The sequence below is a fragment of the Ursus americanus genome, chromosome 22 (genome assembly GCF_024610735.1).
Source record: "Ursus americanus isolate L20-20 chromosome 22, mUrsAme1.1.p, whole genome shotgun sequence".
NCBI classification, from domain to species: Eukaryota; Metazoa; Chordata; class Mammalia; order Carnivora; family Ursidae; genus Ursus; species Ursus americanus.
In genome coordinates, this window is record NC_142148.1 from 16,894,146 (window position 1) to 16,918,166 (window position 24,021).

General features: G+C 46.5%; 1 protein-coding gene across 1 annotated transcript in view; it reads left to right on the top strand.

The window, feature by feature from the left end:
• The window catches only part of PTPRT (protein tyrosine phosphatase receptor type T), a 776,661-nt gene that overhangs the window by 82,778 nt on the left and 669,862 nt on the right, over positions 1–24,021 (top strand). Inside the window, 2 exon segments of the mRNA XM_087853941.1 lie at positions 10,682–10,953; positions 23,148–23,229. Of these exon segments, the coding sequence (XP_087710067.1) occupies positions 10,682–10,953; positions 23,148–23,229 (354 nt within the window).

Genomic DNA, 24,021 nt, shown 5'->3' on the forward strand with positions numbered 1-24,021 from the left:
AGGAGCTCTTGTAGGAACATAAAAATCACTGGGTTTCTCCAGAAACAAGACCCAAGGAAGAGGGTCTTTCCTCTTTCACCCCCACTCTAGAAGGAGCCTACATAGAAAATCCACACCAGTCTTGACTCCTTGACCACCACTGTCTAGTCCTGTGACCGTAAAACTTGGAGCCATAGTCTTCCCTAGCTGCACACCTCTGATCCAGGTGAAGAACTGGAGCGAGAATTCTTGGCTCCCAGGCTCTGAGAGGCACTGTGTGACTGAAACAGGTGCATAGGACGGGGTGGGAGTCCCAAGGGAGAGTGGCATTGTCTGCCCTTCAATACTGTCTTGACCTTGCCCAAAGAGCTGTGATATTTCCCACGTCAAAGAGTGACTAGAACAAGCCTTATGTCTCACCCACCGTTCATGCTGGGTGTAGCAGAGTTCTCAGTGGGTCCTGCATCGCGTTCCATTGTCTTCCCGATGACAACGTTGATTTTTCCTGCTGGGATGTTGAGCTATGCTGAGATGCTGGGGGAGGTGAGCTGTGAAGTTGTGAAGGGGGTAGCCCAGGTCCTGGGGTGCCCCACAGGGCTGTATGTTTGTGGGCCTGTTCTCCTCCCAGGATCATGGTAAGGTCTAGAAGGGGAATGTTGGGTAGAAAGCTTTTGTTTTTGTTTGGGGAGTGAAGGGGATGAGAAGTAATTAAGCAGTGGCACACGGCTTCGATCGTATTCTGCTTTGTCGCCATCTTTCTCCCATCCTCCCCCTTCTCCCTGCTCAGTGTTCTTTTCCTCACCTGTATTTCTCCCTCTCTACCACCTCCCTCTGCCCCTCCTCCCTCATCTTCCCTGCTGTGTACTCCTCTGCTTGCTGCTTCTTTCCTTCCTTCTGCCTCCTCTCCCTCCCTTGCTACGCCCTCTCTCTCCCTCTTCCCCTCTGCTTCCATCATTTCCTCAGGAATGGGGAAGGAGTGCAGGCAGGTCTCTGGAGAGACATGCCCGTGGACAGACCCCCCTTCCAGCAGCGCCTTCAAACCCAGTTGCCTGGGCTTCATTCTGTTTTTAAACTGCATCACCCATACCTACATGGGTTATCCGATAGCTGTTTCTTGGAAAATTGCCTTAACAGATTTGCATATGAAATGCTTAAACCCCGACTTATTGGTCTGAATGAATGATTACAGAAATAGTTATTACTTGTTCACACAAATTGACTCTGACAAAATGTTCACGATGCTCCGTTCTTTTGAAACTTCAGGAGGTGTGTTTTCCTTGTTTTAAATAGATATTATGTATCCATTAAGCCGTAATTAATCCCTCCCCCCTATTTTCTGGTGTATTAGAAAAGAAGCAAATTTCTTTTTTTTTTTTTTTTTGACACATGATAATTAGATTGCTTTCATTGATAATACGGATGATGTTGAATGATATGTTTGTTATTGTGGCTATCTTAAACTGTTGTGTTTACGAGTGGCTTTTAATGATGGTTAGTTTTCACGATACTGTCGGTAGAAGTGTGCTGCTTTTCCACATGCATTTTCTTACTTTATAGTGCCTTGTGTCTTTGGACGTTTTGATGTCCCGTGCTCCTTATATTGTGACCCGGTAGCTAAACTTCAACATTCTGGACTTCTAAACGTAGCCTTGTCCAGAATAGATAGGATCAGCAGCATGGGAGTAAGTATTCTCTGGGCATTAGTGAAAGTCACTGACAGTAAGTGGCATTTAAGTAGTTTAGTGAAGGACCACGGCTGGGCTGGGCTTGGTGGGTTTCAGGAACAGCATCACTGGAGCAGAAACCCAGAAGCGGGGAAGTCTGCAGTGTGTATTAGTTTCCTATTGTTGCTGTAACAACTCATCACAACTTTAGTGGCTAAAAGTAACACAGATTTTTTATCGTAGAGTTCAGGAGGTCAGAAATCCTAGATGGGTTGCACTGGACAAGGTGTCTGTGGGTCTGTGGTTGTTCCTGAAGGCCCTAGGGCGACAATCTGTTTTCTAGCCTTTTCTGCAAAGTTCCTGGAGGCCTCCTGCATTTCTCGGCTCATGGCTCCTCCCTTCATCTTCCATGCCAGCAGCATAGCATCTTCAAATCCCTCTCTGATCCTGCCTCTTCTGTCTCTCTTGTGCAGAATAAGCCACCCCCATCTTTGGGTCCTCTGATTGGCATCCTTACTTTCACCTGCAATTTTAATTCCCCTTTGCCATGTTAAGGCCACGTCTTCACAGGTTCTGGGGGCCAGAATGTGGACATCTTCGGACAGCTATTACTCTGCTGACTGTGGAGTGGATGACGGCTATGTAGGCAAAAGACCCCCTCTTCCTCAGTGTTCCTGGCTTTCAAACAGGGATAGCATGGTGCCCTCTCCCTGGGATGCTAAAAGATGCTGAGATCAGTGCCTGGCCCATGCTAACTTCTCAATAAACATGAGTAACATTCAACATCAGTGGGACTGGGCACACTGACATCTGCTACTGGCCATTTCTTATTAACATTTACTGAGTCAAATCCAGTTTGTCATTTAAGGTTCCCTGAAAACAGTCAACGGAAAAGTTTGATGTGTAAGGTTTCATTATCCCATTTTCTAGATGAGAACACCGAGGCCCAGTGAATTTTATGGACTGGCTCAAAGTCACACAACTAAGAAACAACAGCAGTGATATTGAAAGCCAGCTCTCCCGGCTGCACAGCCAGCCCTTGCTCGCTCCACGCCATCACAGCTGCCTTGGCTTGGGGCGGCATTCGGGTCCCTGCTGCCATCCGCTCCCTTCACGTAGGTGCTGGCGCTGGAAGCTGGCGGGGCCTCCTGTCTGCAGGGACAGCTCTGAGCTCTCGGAGCTCCAGGCCCTCAGCTGCCAGTTGCCTGAGCGCACTCATGTAATCTTAATGAACAATGTGCAAAGCCATTAAAAACTCAATTAGGGCTTTCTTTTTACTGCCGACGTGAGGAAATGCAATCCTGAGGTGCTCATGTGTAAACACAATAGCCACCATCTGCTATGGGGAAGAGTTTTGCCTCCAAAAGGGGGATCTATGTTGCAGACACATCAGTAACGGGGTGCGTATCAAGGCGTTATTCACGGAGGGGGAAAAATGCAAAATTTGTGGCCAGCCAGAGAGTACTTCCTGGTTTAATTGCACAATTTTCGGTGCAATGTATAATAACTATGAGGGTACCAACGCTGTTGTATGTTCCTTATCGTGTCAGTGGATTTTGGGGGGGGGGAAGGAGAAGAGAAAAGAATATATTTACAGTCTTCCTCTTTCTTGTTTCTGACTGATTTTGGTGTAATGACTGGCTTATTTTTGATCTCCAGGAAGCTGACAGCCCCGGGATGATATTAATTAAGCCAACCTGTTGATCAAAGAGGGCCCCACCGAGCTGCTGGTAGATGAGGGCTCTCACGCCTCAATAATCTCTAAAACGGCAGGCCTGGGCTCCTCTCAGAGTTACGGCTTCCTTCCTTTGCAGAGGATGTGGCCAGACCTCTGTAAGTGGATATGGGCGGGGGACGGGGGGCTGCTACAGATCCCACTCTCCCCAAAGGCACTATGCTTGGCGTGGCTGAATGTTCTGGCTTTCAGCGTCTGGGCCTTTGCACATGCTGTCCCCTCTCTTTGAAATGTTGTCCCAGTTACCACCAGGCACACGTCCATGAATGGAATCCCGATGGGGAAAGAGGAGAGGCTCACCTAGACCTTGCTGTGGGGATTTAAGGTGCAAACCTTCTAGGATCTCTTCACATCCAGTGATCTACACTGACGTGACTGAGGATATTCCTGGGAGTGGGGGGGGGGGGTGCTGGGAGAGAGAAAACTGAGTCATGTGCGGTTAGGATATGAGAATACTCAGGTGTGTCCTGCAGACGGGAAGGGGCTTGTTGTAGGGAGTGCCTGCAGGGCCACAGTGGGGGGAAAATCTGTCACAGAGGATGAAGCCGAGTGGAATTCAGGGGGCAGTGGTGCTGGGTGAGCCTGCACCCTGATGGAGGAGGGGAAAACAAACGATGGAAGTTTGCAGGAGGAACCGTCTCTTGAACCTTATTGACTTTGGGGCCAAAGCAGTTCTGTTGTGTGCCCCCAGAGGGTGAACCTCAGCAGAGAGACGCTGGCCAGGACCTGCCCAATCCCTGAGAAACCACAGCTGACAGTGAGGGCCATTCAAGAGCTCTGTGCTGCAGGTGCAGTGAGGCCAGGGGGATTGGCGTCATTAATTCAGTCGGCAGTGAGCACGTGCTGTGGGGACTTTGAGCACTGCACGTGGAGGATTGCTAGCAGCTGCAGTTCGTGCAGGTGCACGCAGGGTGGAACGCCAGGCAGATCCCACTCTCGGGGTTCATCCTGTGCTCGCTGGCTGGGGACGTTTCACGTCTTCGCATTCCTCACACCCCGGCTCTGTGTAGCCCATGCCTGGAAGACGCCCTGAGCCTCCTGGCCGAGTTCATCACCCTTCTCTCTGTGATGTGATCGTGTCTGTGCTCTACTCCAGAGCTGTCCTTTTGGGTGCATGAGGCTGGATCCTGTTGTGTCCACTGTGATGTTGCCACCTCTGCCACTCAGAAGCACCGTCCTCTACTGCTTCTAAGCTCTCTGTAGTGGACTCTCTCAGTCTGGGCCCCCGAGCCCTGGCTTCCTGACTCACGGGCTTCTGGTTCAGAAATTGGAGTCAGGTGCATCTGCTTGGTGGAACCCAGAATGTGTGCCTGAATCTTAGCTGCAGAGCAGGCTGGGAAAGAGGGCATCGGGCCTTTTCTGTTTCCGTAGGGGAAGGGGGGCTCTGCTTCAAAGTGGGGGAGTTCCCCAAATGCAGGGAGGGAGTTCAGACATTGGGTGGCCAAACCGCAGGGAGAGTGCCTCCGGGTCATCAGTCTGATTAATGTGGTGGGGTAACCATGCGGGGGTGGTGTCTGGGGAGCAGTGTGTGACCATGGTGTTCACACTGGCCAGCAGCCCCGATGAGTTTGCACTGCTGAAGGGTGGACCTTCCCCCTACTTGTAACCCCAAACCTTTTTCATTTTTTGTCCAAATTGAGAGCCAAATGACCCCACCTTTTACTTTGACCTCATGCTCCCCTTCTGAGACTTTGGTGATGAGAGGATCTGATGGTGCAAGGAATCTTCTACACACACATAAGAGAACTTAGATTCTCCCAGGCTACCTGCCCCTTAGAAAGCATCCACCAGGCGGCTCTGAATGGGCCTGTCATCCTTGTATCTCTGGTCCACTGGCTTGGGAATCCATACATGTTCATGTTAATGTGAATGTCTGATGATAGAATAACGGTACTCCAAAGATGACCCTGTCCTCGTCCCCAGAACCTCTGCAAGTTACCTTATGTGGCAAAAGGGGTTTGCAGATGTGATTCAGTTAAGGATATTACAATAGGGAGATTATTCTGGATTCACTAGGTTGACCCAGTGTGTAAGAGTCCTTTAGGAGGGAGGCAGGAGGGTCAAAGTCAGAAACAGGAGAGGTGACAATGGAGCTTGAAGTCAGAGTGATGTTGTTTGGAGATGGAGGAAGGGGCCAGGAGCCAGGGCATGTAGGCAGCCTCTAAAGCTGGACAAGACAAGGAAACCAATTATCTTCTGAAGCCTCTAGAATGAAAGAAGGTCTACCAACATCTTCATTTGAGGCTTCTGATCTCCGGAACCATAAAAGAATAAATTTGTGTTCTAAGCCACTGAGTTTATGGTAATTAGTTACAGGAGGCATAGGTCACTGAACCAAGATCTCAATCTTGTATCCCCCGAGCCTCTACCTGCTTGACTTGGGCCTCTGTCTGCCCTTAGAAGGCTCTCCCCAGTCATGAGTAATAAGATCACTTGTGCTGGATGTTTCATGTTGGAAAGGAGCCCTTTCTGGAGTCGCCGGGGAGGCCCACTCCCCCAAGCCCTTGGAGAGCTTCAGCCCACCTGCTGCTGAGTCCTCTCCCCAGTGCTGCAGTACCCCTTCCCTCCCAATGGGGGTGCCACCTGCTGGTGCCGACTTTTCACCCTGTCACCTTCTGTCACTTGGACTCCAGAGCAGCACTGCTCATTCCTCCAGTTTCACCAAGACCTTCCTGAGCAGGACTCCCTCTTGCTGTACCTTTCTGGCCCGTGCCCCTTCCTCCTTTGCAGCTAGGCTATGCTGGAAGTGGTGGGTTGGGCAAGCATCATTTTTTGTCCCCCCCCCCCTTTTTTTTTTCAATGATCTTGTCTATTTCTCTGAGCTGTGCACCAAAACACATACCTTTCTGTCTGGTCTAAAAGCTGCAGCATGCGTATCAAGTCACCCAGATCGACACGAGCAGCCAGGGTGGTCATGGGGGTGGTGGTATTGTGACCTTGACCCAGCCCAGCTCTGGCCCACTGAACATAGAATATCTTAATGAATACCCAAGATATTTCTTGCTTTTTCAAGAATTCATGCTCATAGTTCATGGTTTTCCTTTTCTTCTTTCTTTCTGCTTCTGTTTACACTAGGACACTGCTCTTAGTGATGTCCCTATTTGGCATGTCTTGCAGCTTTGCTTAGTAACTATCATTTTTCTTCTTATCCCCTTAAGTAAAGGGACCGGGAGGAAGTAAGGGCTCTATGGGGGTGCCAAAACAATAATACTAGCCGCGGAAATAAACTTCACAATTTCAGTGGCTTAATAACCCAATAACAGCTTATTCCTTGTTTACTTAAAGCCAAAATGAGTGTTCCTAATGGGTTGGGGGGGCCTTTTCTCATGGTCATGGTCATTCAGGGAACCAGTCTCCTTTTATTGTGTTCCATTTCTCTTGGAATCCTGTGCTTTCAGCTGGCTGGTGGATGGGAAAGACAACGGAGCGGTGCTTCTCACACCTTAACATGCATACAAATCACCTGGGGATCTTGAAAAAAAATGCAGATTTGGATTTAGTAGGCCTGGAGTGGAGCCTGAGATGCAGAATTTCTTACCATCTCCCTGGTGATACTGATGCTGCTGGTTCAAAGACTATCCTTTGAGAGAAGGTGGAACATTGGGGGTAGGGGCGAGGAAAGGGAAGTAGCTTTTATGAACCAAGCCTGGAAGTGGCACACTTTCATACTCAGGCCCCATTGGCTGGAACGCAGTTGGCATAACCCCACCCACCTCTAAAAGGAGGCTAGGGAATGTAATCCAGTGATGTGCCCAGAACAAAGAGGACAGGTCTGTTCATCAACCAGCAGTTTCTCCAAGTGGAGGGTAGATGGAGGGCCAAGCACTTTTACCAGCTCTGTCTTCGGGGAGATGGAGTCCTCTATCAGCAGCCGCTGTAGCTGCTGCAGATACAGCAAGATACAGAGTAGCCCTAAACTTCTGTGAGTGGATATTAGGTTATGTGGCTCTGCCTCACATGAGCTTGCCTCACAACTGGAGCTGGAAAAGCAGTAGGAGCCTGAGCTGGTGGAAGGGAAACCCTCCTGACTCTGCTGAGGGTTCTATGCAGCCCGGTGTGGACTGCTGGGAGAACAGGAGCTGGAATGCCCATGGGGGCACCATGGGATTCTGAGTGGAGAGAGCCAGGTGCTGCTCGCTTCTCAGGCTGCCCTCTCTACCCATAGCTGTGTCACACCCTTGTGGCAGGGCAAGTCACCCAAGCTTCGTGGGGCTTGTGGGACATCACTCACCTGTCCCTGGGAAGCCTTGTGGAACCCTGTGGAATGTAGACCAATAGATACAGGCATGGGTGCTAGCTCCGTCTCCTTTCTGTACTCCGTGTCCCCCACAGTGGTTCCTTCCTTGCTGCCTCACGGGGGAGGTTGTGATAATTACAGGTAATACACCTGACAAGGGCCATCTTTCCACTTACCCTGTGTCACTGCCAGGCCATAAACAAGGAGACTTGACTCTCTTGGAAACATGGAGGAGAGGGGGAAGCCGCTATCCGTGGCTCTTATCCTAGAAGGTGGAGAGTCTTCTGACTGGTGGGATGGCGAAAGTCTGGGAGCCTAGCTTCCTGTTTCTCTTCATCCCTTTGCTGCTTGTTGGCTCGTTTTGGGGATGGGCCTACCCAGTGGTCCTATGTGGCCATCCCTGGAAGATAGCTCTGGCCCTAGGGATTTGGGCGGAGTCATAAGGAGGGAGTCCATGACTCTCTAGCTGCTGTGTGTGCTGGTACAGGGAAGAAAAGGCAGGGAACCTCTAATTTGGCCTCAAGTCCAAGGTACTTTCTCTAATCCAGTTTTGTGAATAATAAAAGAGAGGGTTTTGAAATCTCTCTCTCTCTCTCTCTCTCATGTGTCTATTTTTTTTTTTAAAGATTTTATTTGTTTACTTGGGAGAGATATAAGGAGAGACAGACAGGGAGAGGGCAGGACTGGGAAAAAGACTCTGAAGCAGATTCTGCACTGAGCACGGAGCCCAAAGCCCGATGCGAGGCTCAGTCCCACAACCGAGAGATCATGACCTGAGCCGAAATCAGGAGCCGGATGCCACCCAGGTGGCCCACTCCTGTGTCTGTCTTTAAATTCATTCAGAACCCAGGGAGGATGGGCTATGAATGCCTGGTACCTTTTAGAACCCCAACGAGCAAAGGATTGCCCAGCACTTATTAGCCGGCGGCTTTAGTCTTCTGGGTATTAGGATGAATAAATGAGGCTACTTTCTGAAGTGTCTGATCTCGATTGAGGATAAGCAGTCTTAAGGTTTCATTCTGAACGGAAGATTTTAGTGGTTAAAATAAGATTTCAAAGCAATAGTGTTTTTCTAGGTGGGAATATTCATCCCAGGATCCCCTGAGTTTATCTACTGTGTTTTATGATGCAATTTATTTCCTGGCATCATAGGGCTTTAAGTCACGGAGTTCAGCCCTCATAGTTGACTGTGAAATTGCCTTAGACGTCTCTTCCATTGTCCAGGCTCTGTTTAGCCACCGGTAGTGGCAGGGAGCTCTCTGTGTCTCTGGGCCATTGTTAGAAGACCCTTTGAATGGAAATATACCCCCTGTTGTTTCTTGCCTAGGCCTGCCTCTTGGGCACCTTTATCAGTTAGCGATTGCCACAGTAATGCTGCCCCCAAATTGGAGAGGGAACTGTGTGGCAAACAGCAGTGAGCATTTATTCTCGTACTCGTGGGTCTGAGCATTGATTGTGGACTGGCAGATCGGAGTTGGGATCGCTGACCCCCGTGGCTGTGCTCCGAGCTGCACGGTGGGGATGGCTGGGATCTTCAGTATTCGCTGAGCTCCATTCTCCACCACGCCTGTCTGTTCCTGATCCTAAGCTGAAAGGGGCAGCAGCTCCCTGCGGCACATTCTCCTCCTGAAAGGCGGTGGGAGTGCAAAGGGGCAAGCCCAGCTAGGCATGCACGTTTCACGCCTCTGCTCGATTTGTTGTGTTGATGTCCTGTTGACCAAAGCAAGTGCAGCCCAAAGTCAAGGGATGGGAACATGCCCTTTGTCTCTTCTGGGAGGCCCAGGAGACGGATCCAGGGAAGGTTGAAGAACTAGAAACAACCATCGACTCTGCCAAAGCAGCTCCAGAGAGGCTCACTTCCTTTCTGTCGGCAGGCAACCTGCTTATTGCTTGAAAAACAGTAGTCACGTTTGCTGTAGCGTAATAGTGTAATGGCTGAGTTGGAGAGAATCTGCGTTTCCTGCATCCCTTCCCGGCTGAGTGGCCCAGGGCAAGTCATTCAGTCTTTAAATAAAATGAAAATCCTCTACCTCCCAGGGTCATTCTGAAGATTAAATTGAATAATATATTAAAAAGACACCTAGCATCACACTGGTATTCCTTAAATGCTTAGTATTACTTACCCTCCATTCCAGGCGGAGCATCTTCTAGTTGGTTCTCACATTTCTTCGGAGTCTTCCTTGCTTACTTAAATATATTCTACTTTTTATATGCCCTCCTGTCATACATAGAATTATTCCCCGTGCTGAATGCAACCTTAGCGGACAGTTTGCAATTACTCCTTGGCCTGAACGCAAGGGTCCTTGTGGAATGTGTTGGAACAACACCTCCTATATTGTAGAGGTTATGCTTCCATTGAGACAGCCCGAGCTTGCGTTACGTTATACGTCCTATTCTACCCTTGGAGGTTGCAGTTAACTGTATTCCGGGGGTTTTGTTCCATGTTTCCTTTAGGACCTGCTGGATAAAGTGCTTCTTCTGTAAATGTTTATAGACTTGTCTACTTTGTAGAAATATTAATACATGTTACCTACCGTCTCTTAATTCTTATTTTTTATTTTGATTTTTTTAAAGATTTTATTTGACAGAAAGAGAGAAAGTGTGAGTGGGGGGAAGGGCAGAGGGGAAGAGGGAATCCCAAGCAGACTCCATGCTAAGCATGGAGCTCAATATGGGGCTCGATCCCAGGACCCTGAGATCATGACCTGAGTAGAAATCAAGAGTTGGACACTTTACTGACTGAGCTACCGATGTACCCCATCTCTTAATTTTTAAATTGCCTTATTATGTAACTAATGAATCATTGAATACTACATCAAAAACTAGCGATGTACTGTACGGTGGCTAACTGAACATAATAAAAATAAATAAACTCCCTTGTTGAGCAGGTTTTAAAATTCCCAGCTGCAGAAGAAGAGAGAGGGGATGTGGCTTCCTCAGTATCAATCAGGCCCTCCTAGAGTGACTTGATTTCCGGACCCCATGTTGATGGGTATGACTGATTATCAGACGGATTTTCTTTCTCTTTCTTTCTCTCTACTTCCCGTCCCCTTTGTGGGTCTCCAGGATCCTTCATGATGGTGAACAGCTCTGGGAGGGCCTCTGGCCAGAAGGCCCACCTTCTCCTGCCAACCCTGAAGGAGAACGACACCCACTGTATCGATTTCCATTACTACTTCTCCAGCCGCGACAGGTCCAGCCCGGGAGCCTTGAATGTCTATGTGAAGGTGAACGGCGGGCCCCAGGGGAACCCTGTCTGGAACGTGTCTGGGGTCGTCACCGAGGGCTGGGTGAAGGCAGAGCTTGCCATCAGCACCTTCTGGCCACATTTCTACCAGGTATGGCGTTCTATGGTTTGCTTTTTAAAAAAAGTGACCCTGAATCTATAGACGTCTTGCCCTATCTAGAGTTTGTTGGGTCAAGAAGGGACTTCATTTACTCACTCACTCTGCACCTGGTGTTCACTGAGCCTCTCCTAGCCAGGCCCTGCAGGCACAGGAGGCGGTCCAGCATGGCCCCTGCCTCCCTGGAGATCATGCTCAGAAAGAGGAGATGGTGATAAATAAGCAGTTACTGTGCAGTGGGACACAGCGGGCTCTCCAGGAGGCTGGAGGAACAGAGGCATCAAAACCTTTTATAAAGTAATTGCTTACAACAACCTGGTGAGGGATGTACTATCATTATTCCTATTTTATGGACGAAAAATGTGAGGTTCTGACAGCTGGAATAACTAGTCAAAAGATCACTCCTAAGGAAGAGGGTGTTTGGGGGAAAGCAATTGGGAAGGCTTCCAGGCAGAGGTGGCAGCTAGGCTAAGTCTTGAAGGATGAATAAGTAATTACTGAAAAAGGAAGGAAAATGCATTTGATTTGTCAGGGATGGTGCATGCCGGGGGCTGGAGGAGCAAGTGAGGTTTGCAGAGTTTGGAAACTCTCACTTGTTTAAGGATAGGTCATGAAGGAGATAGGCAAGTAGCTAAGCTTGCAGAGGCGAATAGGTCATGGCTGGCTTTGAATGCCAGGCCAAGGAGATGAAGTGTTATCCCTCATCTAGAGCAGTGCCCCTCAGACCATTGTGAAAGACCAGTTTTTTCCTTTCAACTCACTGTGGACCAGTACTTTCATGACTGTAGTAAAAATGTCTCAGCAACGCCACATTGTTGCAATAGCTTCTAAACACCTTTCCCACTTGGCCTTCTTCTCTCACTGTGGGCTGAGAGCACACAGGTCACAGGCTGCTGTCAGCCCTCAGAGCACACCTGGACGGGCACAGCTTCAGGCCCACTTGGCCTGGGACTCTTGAAAGCTTTTCTTTTTTTAAAACCACTTTATATATTTGGGTACATGTCATAGAATTTACCCATTTAAATGTGCAATCCAGTGATTTTTAGTAACTCTGCTAAGTTGTGCAATCATCACCATCAGCCAGTTTTAGAACATTTTCATCACCCCAATAAATCCTTTCTGCCTATTTGCACTTACTGCCATGCCTGCTGTTGAAAGGTTTTATTTATTATTTATTTATTTATTTATTTATTTATTTTTAAAGATTTTATTTATTTGATAGCAGGAAATCACAAGCAGGGGAAGTGGCAGAGGGAGAAGGAGAAGCGGGTTCCCCTCTGAGCAGGGAGCCTGATGCGGGGCTCAATCCCAGGACCCTGGGATCATGACCTGAGCCAAAGGCAGTTGCTTAACCAACTGAGCCACCCAGACGCCCCTGTTGAAAGGTTTTAAGTAAGAAAGTGACATAGTCAGATATGTATTTTACAGACATTTCTCTAGAGTTTGCTCTGAGCTTTGTGGTGACAAAATGGACCTGAGGCTGCCAAGGTTAGTGGCTGGGAACTTCTCAGATACCCTTCAGTTCGACATCTATGGACTGTGTTCAACAGATGGACTGTGTAGGCAGCCAGAGACAATTTGTCAATAAGTGGAAGCGTGCAGCTGTGTTCCAGTAAAACTTTATGTGTAAAAACAAGTGGGGGGCCGGATCTGACCTCCAGGCTGTAGCTTGCTGAGCCTTGATGTAGGCAGTAAAGCTAAGGTCTAGAGACAGATACTGAAATCCAAGAACATGCAGAAAGTCATCAGAAAAGCTGGGACCGGGACCTGGATGCCTAATCCCAAGGCTGCCTCCCTGTATGACTGAGTAGAAAGTGTGTCTGTAAGTCCATGGATACCCCCAGCGAAGCCGCAGGGCTCCAATTAGAAAACCCCTATCTAGGGCCTGATGCAAATGGATTATAGGATAGGCCCACAGTTGCAAGTGTAATGAGTGGGAAAAGTGATCCAGGAGAGGGACAGTGTCACTGTTGGCCCTGCTCTTTGATGGGCTATGGAGGGGAAAGAGGACATTTCTTGGGCATCTCCTTTGTCCCAGCTCTGTGGTAAGCATATTAACTCTCATTTACCTGTGTAGTAACTCCTTGTGTTGGAGAGCAACATGTCTTGTGTTCTAGAGTAGGGCGTATTATTGGTAAACTGAGGTTCCCATAATCCTCCCTAGGTCCTCTGGCACCAAGCTCAGTTTCCTGCTTTTGGGGAAAAAAGCACATTATAAGAATCCTCCACTCACTAGCAGTGTAATGTTGGATGTATCCTGTCATCATTCTGCATCAGTTCTCTCATTTGTAAAATGGAGAAGGAAATAGGTACAATGAAGGGTTCTTCTGTGGATTGAATGAGATAGCACCTATATCAAGCAGTGTGTCAGGCTCGTGGCGGGGCTCAGCGACTGTTGAAGGGGGGGTGGAACAGAGGGAGGAACAGGAGAAGAGGAAGGGGGAAGAATGCCTCCCGTGAAGAAATCCCCACCGTGGTTGAGCTGTGCTCTGTAAGTTCTGTGTCATCCCTGGGATGCGCAGCCTCACCTGGGAGGATTTTCTGATTTCTCACTTGTTGGCCACTTCTGCAGCGTTACGCCACGTTATATCCTCTGCTGTGAGCTTGCTGGTGAGAAAGCCACTCACGTACTGAAGGCAACAGATTAGAGCAGAAACCTCTCTCTCTCTCTCTCTCTCTCTCTCTCTCTCTCTCTCACACACACACACACACACACACACACACACACACACAGCCACTAATGCATAGTCCCGTGGCCACACACCCAGAGGGGCACACATAGGCGCACCTGCATGTTCCCAGAGTCACCACTCACACGTACCTCCAGGGGAGAGAAGAGGGGACTGTCAGGAGCATCAAAGAGCAGAGTGGATTTGAAAATTCATCAGACCCGAGCTCTGGTCTTGTATGGACGATTCTGTGGGCTAAATACGGTTTCCGTTTTCAGCAGTGCTGGGACTCCAATCCTGATGGCTTATGTATTCATTTATTAAAGTCATATTTCATACTTCCAAAATTGACTTTTAGCTCTGTAATAAACAGGGAAATTTCATCTTTCCTATTAGGGGGCTCTGTGGCGCCAGGGTCTCTGCAGGGCCAGGGATGAACGTCCCCCTGGCCATGTAGCCCCACACCTGGCTCCTCCCAGAAGGTCAGGGGCTTATTAAAACCGCCTAAGCTGTGCTTTAGATCTAGGCCCCTTTGCAGGTGATATTAACTCTGTTTTATGTTTTCAATGATTCTGAACTGTTCTGTCCCAAGATTTAGGGAAAAAAAAAAAAGATTTTTTACTGGTTTGCAGCCACCTGCTTACTCTGTTTCCTAGCACCTGCCTGGGGGAAGTTGCCTTTTATTTAGCTTGTGATTGCTACGTGGACCCATGAGATCTAGGGCCTGGCAGGCTTGGATTCAACTGGACTTGAGGTCCAGTCCCTTTCTCAGGGGTCAGGTGCTAGCATCTGGCACTCGGGAGGCTTAGTGGCTTCACATACAATTTAGGGGGGTACATTTCACAGAGGGGACCACTCTCCCACCCTTCACATTCTCCCCCATCTCCTCTCTTTCACCTCCCCTCTCTGCTGAGCCACAAACTCTCCTCCTCGTTTTATTCAGGCCTCCTGGGGCTGGGGTGGGAGAGAGGCTCTCTTGATTTCACCCTAAGCAATCCCTCTCCATGAAAATATGTGGTCATCTTCCCAAGAGGGGTGCTGGTGAGCCGTTTTTCTCTCTTTGGAGAAAATGTGTGCAGCCCCTTAAAACTTTTGCTATATAGATTCTCTGCTCAAGGACTACAAAAGTTGAGGGTAGAGTGCCAGCTCCCTTAAACCATGTCCTGACGTAGCCATCCCTTCCCCCAACATGCACACAACCTGCTTTTTGGAGAGGTTGAAGGTAATTCATCTCTGAGCCTCTCCGGGGACATTAGTTCCTGGCTTCGTCCAGCAGCTCCTGCATGGGGAGAGATTGGTGCCTTTCCATGCAAGCCCTAGGAGGTGTCTAAGGTTCTAGGGGCCAGGGCATGTGTCGTTGACCGTAGCTCCACGTGGTGGCCTTCGGATTGAAGAATGTCCTGCAGAGCAGGTGGGTTTCCCAGCCTAGGCCTTCTGCCCCATCCCTGCCCCCATACACTGACACGGAGTATCCCTGAGTGTTGGCATGGCCTACTTCTGCCCGCCCTCCGCCCTGCCCCTGTAAACAGCACTAAAGTAGCTCCTACAATTCTTGACCCACCTTAGCGCCAACCTCGTTGAGAGAGTTTAGTGTGGAGGGGACCTGCCTCAGCAGGTGAGTCCAGGGAGGCCTGGAGGGTCCAACATGGACCTTCTTCCTTTCCTTTCCCTTCTGGCCCCATTTCTGATACATCCAGTCTTGTATCTGTGTTGTTGACTCCTCACTCCCCAGCATTGAGGGGGTCTTTTTTTTTTTTTTTAAAGATTTTATTTATTTATTTGGCAGAGATAGAGACAGCCAGCGAGAGAGGGAACACAAGCAGGGGGAGTGGGAGAGGAAGAAGCAGGCTCATAGCGGAGGAGCCTGACGTGGGGCTCGATCCCAAAACGCCGGGATCATGCCCTGAGCCGAAGGCAGACGCTTAACCACTGTGCCACCCAGGCGCCCCAAGGGGGTCTTATCTCATGGCAGCTTGCATGATTTTTATTAAGAAAAATTATAACTCTGGAGTGGCACCCCGAAGACCGGACCCTCTTGGCTCCTGCACATTTTGTGAGGATTTTGCTCTGAGTGATCTGGCAGTGACGGAGGGGAGGACTTGCCCCACTTCTGTCTTGGGAAGTGCTGTGTTCTCAGCTGTATCCCCAGCCTGCCCTGTCGTATAAATGTCCTGTGGACCGTAGTTCTAGGTTTGTAGGAGTCTGGAGATTTCATCAAGGATTTAGTGGGCTTCCATGGTCTTTTTCTCTCTGCTTCTGTACTAACTCCCCATCACCTTTCCCAACTCCCGTGGTTCTTGCAAGCACATGTGGCTCTTTATTTCCATGTAGCTCCCTGCAGACCCAAAGCTCAGCCTGTGCCAGTTTCTGACAGTCCGGACTCCTCTCAAAGAGTGTTGAGTGTAGAACTTTACTGGAAGCTTGAGGTGGGGACTATAGGGGATAGTTATGTTGGGCGGTCCATTAGCTTCTTCCTCTCCCCAGACCTAGTGCCATTCCCTGGGGTTTCTCCTCTTACTGCCCATCCCTCTCCCCAGACTAAGAACAGTAATAATAGTAATATTTATCAATATCTTACCATGTATATTGCAAACCCTTTACAGTTATTAACTCGTTTAATGGAAAACCAGAGTATTCTTTCCCTTGTTTCTTATGGAATATTTTTCTCCCATATTTGAGAAACCCAAGTCTCACCTACCCTGATGCTTTACAAAAAAAAAAAAAAAAATTCTTGAGAGGGAATTCTGATAAGTGAAAGATTCTCTATCTCATTCTAGAATTGTTATTTCTGCAGAGGAAGGCGCAGAGAACAGTGAACAAATGTGTGTTTTCCTATCACCCATTCTCCCATGACCAGCCTTGCATTCATTAATGGAACACTTGTTAATAATCATCATATGGGTTAGACACTGGGTCATGATGCAAGAAAAAGTCCAAGTGTTAGAAGAGTTTAAGTTGTACTTTGATTAACTGGAAAAAAAAATTTAGGATTCTGCTTAACCAGATATTTTGGTTAAATGAGAGTTGGACTGCTTTCCACTGAAGCCCAGTAATGGGTGTGGCTGTGCACTGTGAGCCAGGAGCCCAGGGCCTCAGTTTTCAGTCTACCTCTGGCTCCCCTTCTCAGCTTTGGTAATACAGCTGGCTCCACCTTTTAGGGCTTTTCAGAGACTGGATCAAGACTATGTAATAAGTGGTCAATATTGCCAGCCTTTATTATTGTGGTTATATTTCTGTTTTTATTATTTTTTTTATTATTCAGTCTCTGTTGATGAGGTGTCCTTTCTGGTCCATACCAGTCCCTCACTAGAGTCCTGACCCCTGTTGACTCCTCCTTCTAGAAGCTTGTTTCATTGATTCCCTCACCCCCCTTGTGTGTTATCCTATTTCCTTGATTCATTTCTCTCTCCCTAAAATCATGCTTCAATCTCTACTGTCCCCCCCTCCCCGAAAATCCTCTATTGTGCTTTTAGCGCTTGGGCCCTACTTCTCTGAACTACCTACTCTGCCTTCCATGGTGACCTCATCTAGTTCTTTAGCTTTAAATGACATTTAGATGCCAAAGCTACCATATTTGTAATTCTGGTCGTAAATCACCCGTGAGCTCCAGAAACAGAATGCCAGGGTCCCACTCAACATATCCGTTAGGATGTTTACTTGACATCTCAAGCTTAGTGTGGCCAAAAAGAAATCCTGATGTTGCCCTGCCTGTGTGCCCATCACACACGTTCATCTTGTCGTCCTCTGTATTTCAGTAAATGACACCAGAATCAACCTACAAGGTCAAGCCCCAAGTTGAAGAGTCCTCACTGAGTCTTCCCTTTCCTTCACTTTTCCTCTCTTGCTCCAACAGCAATTATTTCATCTCTACCTTCAAAATACCTCTCCAGCCATCAACGTCTTTGTTTTCCACCACCATCATTAGAGCCATCCTTATCTTTTGATTGGATGACTACACTTCCCACAGCACAGCCAGGAGGATCTTTGTAGAATGTAGATTAGATTATGTCGTGTCCTGGCTTCAGAACTTTCGGTGACTTAGAGGAAAATTCAGGCTCCCTGCTATGTCTTGTAAGACTCCGTGTTGTCTGACCCCCCAGCTAATGCTCCAACCTTGCCTTGTGCCTCTCTAGCTTACCCATTGTATCCCAGCCCCATCAGTCTCATTCCTGTGTTCCCAGATCATTCCCAACTCTTTCCTTCCTCATGGCCTTTGCCCTTGCCCCCACATTTTTCTTGAAAGGCCACTTTGATCCTTTTGGTATCATCTTAAGTACCTCCATAGGGTTCTCTCCTGACCACTTTAAGTAAAGTAGACCCTCCTCCCCTTAATTACAATATTAATCACAATATTCTATTTATTTTCTATGTTTAGTTTATATATAGTTTATAGTTTATATTTAGTTTATAGTTTAATTTTCTATATTTATTTAATTTCCATTTCCATTTGCTAGAATGTGAAGTTCATCAGAGTTAGGACCTTAATTATCTCGTTCACTTTGATAGCCCTAGCATGTGTCCCAGTGTTTGGTACAGAGGAGGGTCTCTGTAAATGCTGAATGAATGAATGAATGAATGAATGAATGAATGAAGACTCTGTTCCTGTTCCCAGTGGGTTTAGAGTTTAGGGAATGAAATGATTTGGGAACAAGCAGTTAAATTATGGTGTGATAGGCTGATAGGGGCTATAGTGGAATTAACTGTGCCGTGGTACATGACATAGTGATAATACAGCATGAAGAGAGACACAAAAATGTAATGCACCTTAAAGCATTTAATTTTTTTTTGTAAATATAAAATAGCTCATTCTTTTACAGAAAATTTGGAAGATCTAGGAAAGTACAAAGAAAATATTCATCTGCCATAATCTTCCTGATATCAATTAAAAGATGCATTCATAGATTATTACCACTCCTACTTTATCTTTTGTGAGTTATCTGTTGAAGTCACTTGCCAGCTTTTCTTTTGGAGAATTTATTTTGTTGATTCTTCAGAATTCTTGACACAAAACAGGTTATTTATCTTTTAGCTGATCTAGATGTTACAGATACTGTTCTCAACTTACCTTTTGGCTTTTAATTTTGTTTGAGACTTCTGTTAACATACAAAACATACTTTGAAATCATAGTTATTATGGAAGGTATGACATATTTAAGGAATATATAATATTTCAATTTTAAGAAATTGATTTTTAAACTTTTTTAAAAATTAATTTTTTTATTTTTAAAACTTTTTATTTTTATTTTTTATTTTTTGATGTAAAGTTCGATGATTCATTAGTTGCGTATAACACCCAGTGCACCATGCAATACGTGCCCTCCTTACTACCCATCACCAGCCTATCCTATTCCCTTCCCCCCCTCCCCTCTGAAGCCCTCAGTTCGTTTCTCAGAGTCCATAGTCTCTCATGCTTCATTTCCCCTTCTGATTACCCCCTTTTTTATCCCTTTCTTCTCCTACTGATCTTCCTAGTTCTTATGTTCCATAGATGAGAGAAACCATATGATAATTGTCTTTCTCTGCTTGACTTATTTCACTTAGCATTATCTGGAGGAGATAATGATTTTTAAACTTTTGTCATTAATTTCTAGCCTTAGAAAACTTAGAAAATACATATGCCCAGACCTACACAGTTTGTTCTTTGAGAGATTTATTGAAGTTAGTCTTTAGCCTGTAATCTGATTTTTGGATTAAATAATCTATATTTAGTAAATGCATTATTATTCATATTCACTAGTATTGATATTACTCAATTATTCATAAGATACAAGCACATTCTTATATCTTTAATTTTTTGTTTGGCCAGAGTCTAAGACAGGAGTTAAAGTTTTCAAATTTTGTTTTTAGTCCTCATCATTTTCTCTTTTTTAGTGTATTAGCTCCTGCATTTAGAAAATGACATTTTAATTCACTTAGTGGTTTTTTATTTTTTTCCAGTTTTAAATTATACTTTGACACTTTTACATTATTTTTATAACAACTGTTTTCTAATTTATTTGCATTTTCCCATTATGCCTTTGTTCAACTTGTTGTTTTTAAGTTGACTGGGTCATTTTGTGTTAGGTGTTTATCTTCTAGTGTACAATTAGATTTTGTTTAGACATTCTGAGACCTTTTCTCTATTTTGACCCATTTATATTTATTGTCACAACAGCAGTATTTTTCCTTTTGTCATTTTTATTACACAGTTTGAATGCTTTCATGTTTTTAAATGTATTTTCTATTTTATTCCCCTCCATGGCCTTTGCTTTTGTTTTCCTTTCAGTTATTGAAAATATAATTAGATACTTAATTCTTTAAGTAAGGTCTTCTTTTCACTTTCTTCTCTTCAGGCTGTGGCATTTATCCTTTATTAGCCCTTTATTTCTGTAGATTTCCCCCCACACCCTATACATTTTTGTTTCTGTGTCTCTGAAGGACCCTGTTACCTTAGTAAACCCCTCTTCCAGAGCAGTTGTCATGCTAATGTCAGCTGCTGTATGTTTGATGTGACTGTCATCCCCAAGTCATTTTACATAATCCCCAGGCAGCCACATGTGGTCTTAATGATCGATCTTACCACCCAAGGAAGCTGCCTCTTGGCAACCATCACCACCCTCTCACCAGTTCCCTGCTCTCTCATTATAGCTGTTAGAGCACTCAGCCCCACTGAGACCACTGGCCTCTGAATCCAATAACCTGGAGTGACCACATGGGCCGCAAAAAGTTTCCACGTGAAGGTTTTCCTGTTGGTCTTATCACCCATCTTACATTCTATCCACAGGCTTGAAGTGAGGAGTGAAAGACAGGAGGGAGAAGGGTCTATTGTATAGGCTGTTGAGGTGGTAGAGATGAAGAGCAATGAAAATTTGAACCAGAGCCATTGGACTGGAATCGAACTGGCTTTGACCTATAAAATGGTTGCTTCATGTGGTTCGACTTAATAGCAGAGATGGAAAGGCATGGCCAAATTTAGAAATACTAAGTCAGAATCAAAAAGAAAATGAGAAGCAAGGCAGAAGGAGAAGCCCGGGCAGATGTCCAAATCCCAATCTTCAGTGACTGGGTGGGTTGTAGGGCAACCCACTGAGGTCCATATTTCAGGAAGACAATTTGATAGGGAAGCTGTTGAGATCTGTTGCATACAGATTGTGTTGGAGGTATTTGTGTATAATATCTGCATGAAAATGCAGATCTCTTAGTTGGGTGAGACTGCTGTTCACTGAAATGTATGGAGTGGGGCTGGGCTTGGGGATAGTCAGTGAATTGGCAGCCATTAGAGGAAAGTGTGCTCAGTAAAACCAGTAGTAGAGGAACCTCACATTTGAGGGATGTAGGAGGAGAAGTGCTTACAAAGAAACCTATGGAAGTATAGCCCCAGGTCTGTGAGAAAAAGCATGAGTGTGAAGTGTCACTTGAGCCCAAACAAGAGAGATCCAGAAAGGGAGAAGCTAGGAACATTGATAATCATAGAAAAATGGTCAAGTATTCATAATTATTAGCAAGCATTGAGTATCTACCATGTGCCATATGTTGTTCTAAATAGTGTATTAACTCCTTTAATCTGAAAAATTACCCAATAAAGTGGACACGGTAATTACAGATGAGGAAGCTGAGACACAGAGCAGTAAGATAATTTGCCCAAAGTCACACGCCAAGACTGGAACCCAGGCATTCTGGTCCAGCGCCCAAGCACTACACTGTCTTCCTTCTTAAGATAAGGGTTGGAAATACTCCATTGGATTTAGCAGCTATGAAGTTATTGGTATTGGCCATGAGAGCAGTTCTGGGGGAAGTGTTGGGAACAAAGTCCAGATGATAGTTGAGGGGAAGTTTTGCAGTGGGAAGTAAGGGGGTGATGAGAGCGAGTGTAGATAATACTATTGAGAATCCCACATGTGGTTGAAACACAGCTAGACTGCCCTCGAGAAGAACCTGCTATCTAAGCGTGGCTTTTAAAGAATAAGAGAAATGCCAGCATTTGCATGTGCCAAAATCAGTGATGAAAGAGAAAGTTCAGAGACACGGGATAAAGAGAGAGAACCGAGAGAAGGACGTAGAAGCTGGAACACACAGTGGAGATGGGGAGGGGTCAAGAGCACCGGCATGCCGTGAGGAGAGGAGGCAGTGGTTAGTGTGTGGTAATTGGAGGTGTCATCTACCTCCGATCGATGGGCAAGAAGTTAGAAGTCAGCCCCTCTCCTGTCCTCTTGCCTCTTGAAGATGTGCCATGGGTAACTGCTGGGATTGGGAGGGTGATGTTGAAGGGGGACATTTGTGTGGGGCACGGAAGTGGAGAAGGCAGATTTGCAGTAGGCTTGTCAAAGTTGGAATGAGGGTGTGAAAGAATTGGGGATTTGGGTGAGAATGATGTGGGTGGTTAGCCAGCGTGGTGGGGCGACCCTGGGCTTGCTGAGAATACAGGAGGTCCAGGCCGTCATCTAGACTCTAGGAAGGGTGAGGTCCAGGGTACCACGTGAGCCACAGGAGCAGGAGGCTGGGTCAGAACACTGGTGGATGGAACTTGTTGTTTCTGGAGTGGGCAAAGACGTGGATGTGGCTGACGAAGCTGGTGGGGAGATAAAGGCCACTGGAATTAGGGAGGTCGGGGCATTGGTCACAGTGTCCACATAGGTAGTCACATCTCCTAGGTGAAGTTAGACAATGGGTGGCAAGGAAAGGGGTTAACCGAGTCATAAAAGTTCTACTGAAATACACGTTTGGGTGAGAGTCAGAATGGAGAATTCAAAGAACTCGTTGCCTTTGGATTCCTGGATACCAACATTTGTGCATGGGGCTGGCTGATCTTCAAGAGGTGTTATTAAATTCAGATGGAGAGAGAGACAAACCAAGAAGCAGACTCTTAACTACAGAGAACAAAGTGATGGGGGTGGGTGGGGATGGGACCAGAGGGAGGGGGTCAGGGGGTGGGGACCAAGGAGCGCACTTGTTGTATGAGCACTGGGTGTGGTATGGGAGTGTTGAATCACTACGTTGTATGCCTGAAACTAATATAACATGAATGTTAGCTGTATCGGAATTAACATTAAAAAAAAAAGAAATTCAGATGGAATATATTCCTGGGGGATGTAGAATCAAATCAGGGTAAACCCTCCTTGGCTTATGGTGGCTTCCAAGGTAAGCTCCTCTGTCACACTTCATAAGAAAGTTGTGATATTAGAAGTAACTCTCCTCTGTGCTTCACTTGAAACAACAATGAAAAAGGTGCAGATTGGGGTTTCAGGCCATGTTTGGGTTGTTTTCCTGCATTCAAGCATTATTTCTGAAATCCATTAAAAATGTTCCATGTGGCTGACTCCTCTTTTTGCTGGTCATTAGAATGTGGCCTTTTTTTTTTTTTTTTTTAACCTTGTTTTGAAGAATCTGAGTCCGTTGCCAGGGTAGCGTGTAAGGCTAATATAAGGCCTCTTTGGGAGGTTCTGGCGGGAAGCTGAAACTCAGAGGGTTTGGGGGCTGGGCAGCTTCCTGTGATGCCTGCAACCACTTCTGCGAAATTGACTCCCACCCTGTGTGTTGCAGGTGATATTTGAATCCGTCTCTTTGAAGGGTCATCCTGGCTACATCGCTGTGGACGAGGTCCGGGTCCTTGCTCATCCATGCAGTAAGTTTGTTCCCTCCTCCTCACGCAGCCTAGCTCCGTGCCAGACTGGGGAGCTTGGAGCCTGCAGTCCCCCCTACTCATTCAGCTCACAACCATCTCTGGCTCTCTCTCTCTCTTTTTTAATCCTTCAGAAATGCTTACATACTCAATGCAATCAGTCCTGAATAAATTCGTAATTTCGCTGGCCTGTTCAACAGGCAGCACCTACAGGAATTTGCAGAGAGTGGCAAAACATCTTCGTTTGAATCTCTCTCCGTCATTAAGGGAGTCTAAAGTCCTGATTGTTTATTAGTGGGATTCAGACCACTGAAGTGGAAGAATTAGAGGGCTTTGGATAGAATCTTGTGCAATTGTCTTAAAAAAAGAACACCACCAAAACACTGAGCAAATTAGTACACTGTTCACTCACAGGGAAAAGTACCCCAGAGCTATTAATTCTTTAAAAGTAATTTTAAATACACTCATCAGCTCTGTGTAGGCGTTGGGAGAGATTTCTCACAGCGGTTAGTACTTACGGTCCAGCGTCAAGAGTCCTCGAAGGCATACCGCTCCTTCCGTGCCCATCCAGTCTCCCCCTCGAAATTCTCTCACTTTGCTGTGTTTAGTCTCAGATATCTCAACGTGTTTGTGGAAGGACCTGTGGTTCCCAGTTTCACGAAATCCCAGAGGGGAGTTGGATGGCATCTTATCTAGTGACATTTGGTTGGGGGAACTGTAGTCAAAGGGATATGCATGGTGATGATGGCCCCTGGGAGGGCCAGCTGGGATGCCAGCCCCATTAGTTTGTTAGCC